Source organism: Carettochelys insculpta, chromosome 16, assembly GCF_033958435.1.
Source record: "Carettochelys insculpta isolate YL-2023 chromosome 16, ASM3395843v1, whole genome shotgun sequence".
Taxonomy (NCBI): Eukaryota; Metazoa; Chordata; order Testudines; family Carettochelyidae; genus Carettochelys; species Carettochelys insculpta.
The window spans coordinates 39,978,185-39,989,088 of record NC_134152.1 but is presented as its reverse complement, the minus strand read 5'-3'; the positions used below and the strand labels follow the sequence as shown (position 1 = coordinate 39,989,088).

The 10,904-nt window shown below is 47.2% G+C and overlaps 1 protein-coding gene across 4 annotated transcripts in view; it reads right to left on the bottom strand.

The window, feature by feature from the left end:
* Positions 1-828: 828 nt before the first annotated feature.
* UNKL (unk like zinc finger) overlaps positions 829-10,904 on the bottom strand; it is a 206,202-nt gene continuing 196,126 nt past the window's right edge. For all 4 annotated transcript variants that reach the window (XM_075010749.1, XM_075010751.1, XM_075010750.1 and 1 more), the window contains one exon: positions 829-9,373. In XM_075010749.1, the coding sequence (XP_074866850.1) occupies positions 9,209-9,373 (165 nt within the window). In that variant the 3' untranslated portion in view covers positions 829-9,208. The remainder of the gene's footprint in view (positions 9,374-10,904) is intronic.

Genomic DNA, 10,904 nt, shown 5'->3' with positions numbered 1-10,904 from the left:
TGCAGGTGGGAGGACGGGGGGTACCTGTCTCTGAGGGAGGGGGAGAGCATTCAGTTAGAGAGTCGGGGGAGGGTCTGGGGGTGCCTGGCTCTACTCAGTGGGAGGACATTTGGTAGGGGCTGTGGCAAATATGGAAGGACTACAATCACACGTGGTGATCCTTGAATTACCATTTGACACCACTGGTTTAGAAATACAAATCAAGAGTTCCCATATACAGTAAACCCTCAAAAAGTGCACTTTCAAGTTGCGCTTAATTTGCATTAGTGCGAACTAAGCGCAACTCAAAATCCTGCTCCCCCTGGCCCTGGCTCAAACCCCCTTGGCCCTGCACAGTCCCAATTCACCTCCCATCCGCCGCATAGCCCCGGCTCACCACCACCACCCTCCTTCCCCCGCATGGCTCCAGCTCACCCACCCCCATGCCCAGCTTCAGCTCAACTCCCCCACAGAGCCACGTGGCCCCAGCTTAACTCCCCCCCACCGCATCCCTAACCCACCCCAGGCTTCTCCCCCCGCCCATGCCCCGGCCCCAACCCACCATCAGGCTTAACCCTCTCCAACCAGCCTCCCGCCCTCAACCACAGGACTTAGCTTTCAAAAGGAGCTCCTGGTGCTCCTGCTGCTTCCACAGCTGCAATACGCGTATTCCGCTGGGGAAAAAAGCCACCCTCAGACTCACGCAAAATTCAAGTTATGTGAGGTGCATGGAAATGCAACCCTCACATAACTCAAGGGACTACTGTATATAGACACACATCTTCTATCATACAATGAAAGACCTCAGACCTCAATTACCTACACAGTAAGATAAGCAATAAAGATCAAAAATTTTAATGTAATATCTATAATAAAAATAATTCCATGAATTCTGTAAACAACTGCATAAATGTTATAGTGTAAAAAAAGTTTTACTGTGTTAACAATTCACTATAGCTAAATGATTATTCATTATAAATACTTTCTAAGTTAACAACATTTGCAATCTCAACACCATTTCTTGCTATACACTCAAAATATGAATGGGTTCCATAAATTAATACAAGTAAAAATTCCAATCCAGTTAAGGTTTTATGCCAAGCACAGTTACACAAATATAATGACCATAAAATGTTAATAGTAATATTTAACATTGGGATACTTTGAATAGTAATACATTATAGCAATACATAACAAAATTGATGTTTTAAATAATCTGCTCCTCAAAAAAGACTAATTTTAACAGACTCATAATACAGTCTGGCATGAATCTGAATTTAGCAAGGTTTTCAGTTAAATTACAGTTCTTGATCTTAAAACCCTGAGAAACTGTAATTTTCAGCTATTATATCCAGGCCATTATGTGAAGTTAATAGCATTCACATACAAGCAGTATTATACTTTTACAGAAACTTACATGTTATTTTTATCTAGTTATTGTCCAACACTAGAACGAAAGTATCAAATTAGTATATTTCATTTTCACATAATTTAGTCATCTCACAATTTACAATATGATAGTCTTTCTCAAATATATTTTAATACGTCTTGATAGTATTTGTATCACCAGGACAAAATTCACAAAGGTAAATATTTCTATTTTGTATTTTTAGTTGAAGTACAACTGCTAATTTATACTGCATATACTTCATTTTCCTGGATTTAGAAGTATGAGCATAGAAGTATATCCAGTAATAAGTAACTGAAGTTATCTTTAAAAAGTTGATAAACCTTTGCTTATAATTCCTCTGGGAAAGGGATTATTGGAAAGTAATTATAGCATGCTACATGTGGTTCATGTAACTTCCGAACAATATTTTGATAAGGGTTAAAGTCAGGTAACATTTTTTGGCCTTTTTCCTCCAATAGTCAAATTTACATCTGTCCAAAAGCCAAGTCAGCAGCTCCCAGGATATATTTACAGACTGTTTACAGTAGTAAACAACAATACACAGCTAGGTAATAATTCTCAACATTACGTAAAATAAAAACTGTACAAATGCTAAAAAATTTAAAAAGTTTATCCAATAATTAGATAATTTCATCTAAAAAGACAATATGTGCAAACTGTGCATGTTAATTTGCCATTTTACTTTACCCTTGCTGTTAAAACTCATCTGTAAATTAAAAAAAAAAATCATCTGAAGATTTTAAAGACCTCCTATTGTTATGAAAAGGAAAGACCAAAGAAAAGGTCCTACGATGATACAAAAATGCACAGTAATATATAAGAACATAAACTGGGAAAAATATTTCAAAATGTATTAAGTAATGAATTGACCATGGACAAATATGGCCATATTTCAATGTAATTTGGATTTATTTCACTAAAATCTACTATTAGTTAACAGTTAGCAAAGAGCAAGAGAATGTTGTTTCACACTCTATAACGCACGTAACAAACCACTGTTTTATAACAACCATGGTTTCTAAAAACATTTCAAAATAATTTAATTCTACAAGACATCACTTTCTAATTTGGTCAAAGAAAAATTTCTTACCTGCTCTCACTTTATGTAAGTCCAAAAACATTACTGTTCCAAAAACCTCTTTGGCAAAGACTACACTAGTGTAGAAGTCCTTTAATACTCACAGCAAAGTATCACTTTAAATAAACCTAAACTAGTTCTACTTCTATGACAAAAAAATCATATTTCAGGCAATAGAAATATATTACTGAAAACAAAATTATAATACTAATGTTTAAAATTATGTGAAAACCTAATCAGACCATACTATGAAACCCAATGTTAAAACCTGTTTAAAAATATTCTACAGTTATCTACTTTTTAAGGGGTCCTGTTCAAAATATAAATCAATCATGGGTTTTATCTTTCCTCCCTGATTCTCAAAAGATCTAGTCCAAAGTCCACATAATTCAATGAAGGAACATTGACTTTAGGGGGCTCTGGCTTGGTTCTGAATTCTTTAACACTGATACACATCTCAAAGACATTTTTCAAGGTCATAAATACAGGTTAGTATGTATCTTACTTATTTATCAGCACATCTGAATAAACTTCAGAATTAATTAAACTCTGCTGGGCATATGAACTAACTTCTTGTACATTAATGAATTAATTAATAGGAATATACACATGATGTAACGCAGTGGTAGGTCATTTCAACCTAAGTTGTACATGTGTCTTATCTGTATAACAGGATAGAAAAGTACAAGAACAGTTAACTTTAAGGAAAGTAACAAGAGCCAGTGTTAAGATACAATAATTAACTTCTCCTAAAATTGGCTAGTTACACTACAGTGTCAACAGAAGTCACTGTGGGAAGCTGCTGTTGACAGAGTGCACCCACACACTAACAGTGGATCGAAAGAGTGCTCCACTCTGTTGACAGAGCAGCCAGACTGCCCGTCTGCTCTCTCGACAAAACAGGGACCTGAAAGCACAGCAGACAGAGCTGCCCATTGTTCCAGATGCCCTGTCTACCAAGAAAAGCCCTCCCACCCCCGAGCATCCATACTGTATTTTTTGTTGACAGAGTCTGTCAACAGTAGTGTTATGCCTCATGGATGAGAGGCAAAATGCTGCTGGCAACAGTGCTGAATTTTGTTGATAAAACACATGGGGGGCAGCTACACTACAGCTGTTTCGGAAAGAATGTCTTTTGAAAGAGAACATCAAAAGATGCTCTTTCAAAACGGAGTGTCCACACACGCCAGTGGGGACCGAAGTTTTGATTTGTGATTTCGAAAGCCCACCCCCCCAGCACGATTTTGAAAGAGAGCATCCACGCACACCAGTGCGCTCTTTCGAAAGAGCAAGGGCAGGAAGCACCACAGGCAGGGTCGCATGGCAGACGAGCCCGTCTGGGGCAGCCACCCACTGACCACCGTCACCTTAAAGGGCCCCCCCCCCCGCAACAGGCCTGTCCCCAGGCAAAGAGAGAGGGAAGAGAGACAGATTGAGAGTTAGAGAGAGTGCAGAGCAGGCATTCTGGGCCCTCATCGACGCCGAGCAACAGCACCCCAGCATTGAGGCTGTGGCCCGTGCACTGGCCCCCGTCCTGGCTGCTGTGCTCCAGCAGCTCTGGGTGGCCACTTTGCTAGATGCCCCCCGCCCCGCAGTTTATCCTCAGGGTGCAATGTCCTTAGCCAGTCCCCCCGGGTTACCTGCCACCTGTGGAGCTTCTCCAGAAGCAGTGACTGGTTGAACAGGCTGGTCCTGGACGACTGGGGCGACGACCAGGGGCTACAGAACTTCAGGATGACCAAGCGGACATTCCTGGAACCGTGCCACTGGCTTGTCCCAGTTCTCCATTACCGGGACAGCTGCATGAGGCTGGCACGCCTCCTATAGAAAAGGGTGACCATTACCCTGTGGAAGCTGGCCGCCCCAGTTACTGATCCGTCAGCCACCAGGGTGGGCAAGGCCACTGTCGGGGCCATCCTCATTGAGGTAAGCTATGGCCAGGTCACTCCCACACTGCATGCGGGGAGCAGGAGGCGCCCCAGCAAGGGGCCCTATCGGAGAGTGGTGGGGCATCCCTGCCGGGGACAGGGGTGGGGAGTGGTGTGGCATCCCCGGCTGGGGACGGGGGGTGGGGAGTGGTGGTGGTGGAGCGGGGTGTGCAGGATGCAGCCCAGGTCACACTCATGAGCACGCCCCCTCACCACCCCGCAGGTCGTCCATGCCATCAACAAGGTGCTCCTGAGGCAGTTGATCCACACCAGGGACCTGGACGACACCATACGAGACTTCGAGGAGCTGGGCTTCCCCAGCCACTTTGGGGCCCTGGACAGCACCCACATGGCCATCAGGCCCCGGAGCACAGTCACAGGGCCTATGTGAATCGGAAGGGCTACCACTCTGTGGTCCTGCAGGTGCTCGCCGATGCCAATGGTTGGTTCCAGGACATGTACATGGGCTGGTCCAGACGTGCCCATGAAGCCAGGGTTTTCAGGAACTTGGGACTGGGACTCAACATGGCCAAGGGGACCTTCCTCCCCCGGTGGGAGCTGCCCGTCGGGGACATGACAATGTCTCTGGGTATCGTGGCAGATGCAGCCTACTCCCTGCAGGCCTGGCTCATGAGGCAATACCTGGGGCACACCCAGCCAAGCCAAGACCATTTTAATGAGCGGCTGAACTGGGCTCACAATACTGTGGAGCGGGCTTTTGGCCACCTCAAGGGACACTTCAGGTGCCTCCACACAAGGCTGGAGATGGGCCTGGCCAATGTCCCTGCAGTGGTTGGGGCCTGCTGCACCCTGCATAACCTCATGGAGGCCAAGAATGAGCCCTACATGCAGGGGTGGGCAGTCCAGCTGGGGCACAGATACAAGCAGCCCCTGATGCCCTGTGCCGCCTGGCACAGCAGGATGGGGTGTGGATCCGGGAGGCCCTGTGCCAGGCCTTTGAACGGGGCACATGGTGAGCCCCCCCTCAACCCTACACACACACACACCACCATCCTGCACGCACGCGGACACACACACACACACACCACCACACTGCACACTTCCCCCCCACCACACATGCACAGGAGATACAGGGTGGAACACAAAAATAAACGATTTATGTAAATAACAAAGCAAGTCTTCTTGACAACTATTTACAGGGGAGCAGAATGGGTGGTGGGATCGGGGGTAACTATTTACAGGGGAGTGGAATGGGTGATGGGGACAGGGGGTAACTATTTACAGGGGTGGAGAGGCCCCAGGCAGGCTCCAAGGGGAGGGGGGCAGCTTAGTGCTCCTGGGGGCTCGACAGGAGTGTTTCCTGTCACCCATGCCCTGCCCTGCCCTGCCTGCCCCTCCCCCCGTTGGGACCAGGCTAGGGCCAGTGCCATGGCCAAGTAGGGGCACACCTGGGGTGAGGCCTCTGTGGGCTGTGCAGGGTCGGCGCGGGGGGAGCAAGCTGTGGCCTCCCACTGGCTGGCTCTTGCCAGCAGCATGTGGGCCAGCTGGACAAGGATAGCTGGGAGCAGGTGGGTCAGGATCAGGGCAGGGAGGTCAGGCATTTGGGGGAGATTCACTGCAGGTGGTGGGGTCAGAGGACAGACTAGGGAGTGGGGTGAGATTGGAAACGGAGAGGCCAAGTGGGGGACAGAGGAGGTGGGGGGGGTGATGGGCAGATGGGGGACAGTGAGGTGGGGGCAGGAGGGGCAGCTTCGGGAGTGGGTGGCAATGGGGCGGCAGTCAGGGCTGGGCAGCTGGCCATGGCCTGGGTCAGGGTGTCGAGGTTGGCTGCCACCCGGTCCCAGGCCCACCACTCCATCTCCAGCCACTCCCACAGCACACTGGAAAGGTCTCGCAGTGCTGCAGTGTGGACAGCCTCCCCTGTATCTTCCTCCCCACCCAGGACGCACCGGTGGATGGCCTGGCGGCAGGCCCACACAGGTACAGCACAGGGCGCAGGTAGCTCCCCCTCACCCTCAGTGGTGGGGCTGGTCCGGCCGCTGGCTACGGGAGCTATGGAGACAAAAGGAGGGGGGGGACCATGAGTCCCAAGCACTAAACCTTGTGCTCCACCCTCTCACAGGGTGCCCTGTGACGCCCATGTCCCAGGGTTCCCTGTGTGGGTGCCAATGGCATGGGCTGCCCGCCCCTGGGTCCCTCCACAGCCACCGGTCTGTGGTGCTGTCCCACCCACTTGGTGCTGAGCACCACATGTTGGACCCCAATCTGGTCCCGGGGAACGCAGCTGTCTGGAGTCCACAGGCCCTAGGGTGGCAGGCACGTGGGGGGCGCTGCAGCAACCCTGGACGAGTCCAGATGCCCCCTTCTCAGTCCTGGGGTGGCTGATGCGCGGGCCACCTACCTGTGGGTCCCTCCAGGAATTCGGATGAGGTACGGACAGATGGGGCCTGGCTGGACGGCCTAGATGGGATGTCGATGATGAGGGTCCCCCTAGCTTGAGCCCTCATCATCGCTGGTGGTCTCCAGCCTCCATGGGTGCCTGGTGCCGGGCACGGGTCCAGGACGGTCCTCCTCTGTCCGTCTTGAGTTCCTGCTCCGATGCCAGGACCATTGTGGCTGGCAGCATGGCCAGGGGTCCTGCCTCCTTGGGCCCAAGGAGGCGGTCCAGGTTTTTATAGCAGGGGCAGCTGGTGGGCACTGAGCCGACCACCCAGCCGTGTCCCTGGCCCTACAGTATCCCTGGTGCAGCTCCTTCACCTTAGACCTCACCTAGTCCAGGGTCTGGGTGGGGTGACCCCAGCCAGTGAAGCCCGTGGCGAGGCACTGGAACGCCGCCGCTTTCCTGTGCTGGACCCCCATCTGGTGCAGGACGTCTTCATCTGCCCAGAGGGCAAGGAGGTCCCGCACCTCGGCGTCAGTCCAGGAGGGGGCCTGGCACTTGGGGGGGGCTGGCTCCCCTTTTGGGAGGGCTCCCCGGTTTCTTTGGGGGGTTCCTGGAGTGGGCAGGGGTCAGGGCGCTGGCCATGGTGCCGAGGACGGCTCAGGGCTGGCGGGTGCGTCATGCCAGGGAGCAGGCTGTGCAGCAGCATGAGCTCCCTGCTGCTTGCACATGCACACTCAGCTTCCTGCCTGAGGGATTCTGGGAGCCTGAGTCCTGAAATGCAGCCAGAGGCTGGAGCCACAGAGCTCCGCTTGTGCTGGGAGTGGCGCTGCTGGCTGCCAGCTGATCGCAGCCATGGAGGACCTGCTCCTTCGAAAGAGTGGGCCGTGGAGTGTCTACACATGCACTCTTTTGAAATAATCTTTCAAAGGAGGGCGTTCTTCCCATCTCAGGATGGGAGGACCGACTTCGAAAGAACGGGGGAATCCTTTCGAAGTTAATTTTGAAAGTGCACCGTGTGTGTAGATGCTCCGTGGGTTCTTTCAAATGAACTCGCTCTTTTGATCTGGATTTCGAATGTACTTGCTAGTGTAGATGCACTCATTTTGTGTGTGCACGCTTCACAAGCTTTGTTGACAAAACTGGGCTTTTGTCAGCAAAACTCAATTGTGTAATTGTAGCCATTGTATACTCTTAACAATCAACATTAAATATGGTCAACAAAAAGCATTATGACAAAGCACCCCTGTCTGATCTAATATTTAAATAATTTTAGAGCTAAACCCAAAGGATTATTGTATTTATTTATGTAAAAACAAAACCTACTAGCATTCATGCACTACAAGGTATTAATTTGAAATTCTATTATGGAAAGTTGAGAATTTTAATTATCAGTCAATTGTCCTGTTCAGAATTAGGTGGTATAAACTGTTTGCAAACTGTTTCCTTCACTTCTTTTGCAATTTTATTGGGTGCAAGGCACAGGCACTTGGTAAAAGTGGCTATGGATTAGATAATTTACGATAGTTAAACATACAGATTAGGAGTTATACATACAAAAATCTAATCTGGGGAAATGTGCAAAAGATCAGCTATTTACAAAAAGTGGTGTGTTTCACAAAATGAAAAAGAGTAGCTGACTACTTATCCATATGTGTCTCCTTCAACATCACTCTGCATACTTATAAATACTATTAGCCTGCAGTTGACAAACTATAAAAATTCTAGGTAAGTTCTCATTTTTATGTAATTGTTCATTTAATAAGTGTGAAAGACAAAAATGAAATTTAACTATATATTTACATACTATAACATGATAGTAAAACTGCTATAAATATTTTAAGTTCACAGTACACACAAAGCTTCATACTACATATTAAAAAAGACCCAAAAACATTAATACGTAGAAAGCAGGTTAAAGCAATTTAGAACTATCTTTAACAAAAAAAGCAAAGTGCTTTTACAGCAGTCAAATTTCTTCAAATAATCAAATAAACAGTCGTCTTAGACTGCTTCAAAAACTCTGGCACTGGACTACAACACACCTTAAAGATGTGAGGGGTAAGGTCCTCCCATCAACAAATATTGTATTTACATGCAAGAATGACATTAACGCTAATGGGAGGCACTGGTATAAACCTCATTTGGGCATTGTGACTATACACTTGTAAGAAGTGATTATGCTGTAAGTGAAACTGAGCAGCTTGTGCACCAGGAATGTAAGTGAAAAAACTGAAAAGAACAGGTAGGGGAAAGAAAGAACCATGAAATTTTAGAACTTCATTAATAGAATTCAATAAATAAAGGCAACCAAGCCACACTTTCTATAGTAAAAACAACTAAAACATCTCACAAGGTCAAAATGGAGATCAGTCGAGCCCTAATAAATGGATTAATTACTACAGATATAATTCTTAGATAGAATACCAGAATATAAACCATTTAATTCATTAACATTAGTATAAGTATCATTAATATGTCACCATTTTTTTTTTTTTTGTCTTGCAGCAAGGACATGCCTGTTGTTTAGCTGCACAATGTTCACAAAGTATGTAATGTTGACATGGCTGCAGGATTACAGTACGGTCATTTTCGTGGCATACAACACACTTCTTTGAATGAAGTTGGAAAATTACCTGTAGAAAGAGAATGCTTTCAATAAAAATTCCAACGTGTAACGTCTCTCAGTAGTTGTTGCATCCACATTATTTGATGATAAATACCTTCTTCAACACCTAAGAATATTCTGCTGGTACAATTAAAAGCTGTTCAAGCACCAGAACAGGGTAAAACCAAACTGAAAATATCCCATGAAGCTATAATGCTGTGTTCACCAAAGATATAGGGGAAAAACAAGCTGCAGCTCAAATTTTTTCCAGCTAAACCAAAACCTGGTTGAATGAAGCCAACCAAAACTCAAGACAGATCTACACTACAGACTTCTAATGGTATAACGGTGGCTCATGGTGTGAAAGATCCACCATTCTGAGCAATGTAGTTATGCTGACATAAGCACTCGCTATAAACAGTGCTAAGTTGACAGGTGATGTTCTGTTCATGTAACTACTACATCTCGTGGACTTGGATTAACTATGCTGATTGGAGAAGCTTGCTCATTGGCACAGGAGTGTCTTCACTAAAGTTGCGTCACTATATTGCTATACATGAAAACAAGCTATAAAATTGAGAAGACTGATTATGTATCCTTTTGAGACATTGGCCTGCCACTGTAACTACTGACAATTCATTCTAACATATTTATTTATAAGGCATGTAATTTGAGTCAGTCAGAGAGGACATGTCCAAGATATACAACACTCAGGCCATGTCTACATTGGACCTTAAAGTTGATTGTAGATACACAATTCCAGCTATACCAATTGTGTAGCTGGAATCAATGTATCTACAATCAACTTACTTGGCCATCGTCACTGAGGGATGTCAATGGGAGAAGTTCTCCTGTCAACCTTCCTTACTCCTTGCAAGATGGAGTACAGGGATCATCGACTGTTGACCCCGATAGTTCTATTTCACATGTCCCCATTAGGCCTGACCAGGTCGATCTTTTGGATAGGAAAGACATACCCTCAATATGAGTGTAGGGTAGGAGTGCAGGAGCAGGGATGCAGAAGGTTTGGAGTATGTGAGGCAGGAGTTCAGCAAACGGAATGGAGAGTTGAGGGGGAGGGGTAGCCTGGGGTGTCAGAGGCAGGCTCTGGATGGTAGGAGCTTACCAGTGTGGGTCCCAGTCAGCAGCCCAGCAGATCCATTGAGCAGGCTCCCTGCATGCTGTGCCTGTGGCAGGCATGTGCTTCTTTGAGCATTGCCACAAGTCAGGGATGGGGGGAGGAAGAGGTTTCTCACACTGCACCTGTCCCCAGCACAATCTCAGAACTCCTACTGGCTGGAGACCAGATAATAGGAACTGCAAGATTGTGCTGGTTGTGGACATAGCATGAGAAGCCTCTACCTCCCAAGCTCCAAGGGGCACTGAGAGAACCAACCGCATGGCCCCTGCAACCATGCCACTCTGAGTGGTGAATGCGGGTAGAGCAGGCAGGGAGCCTGCCAGAGATACCTGGTGGGCCACAAGCTGGATCCAGTGGCTTAGTGGGCTGGATCTGGCCCATTGGCCATATCTTCCCCCACCCCTTGCATAAATGTCTG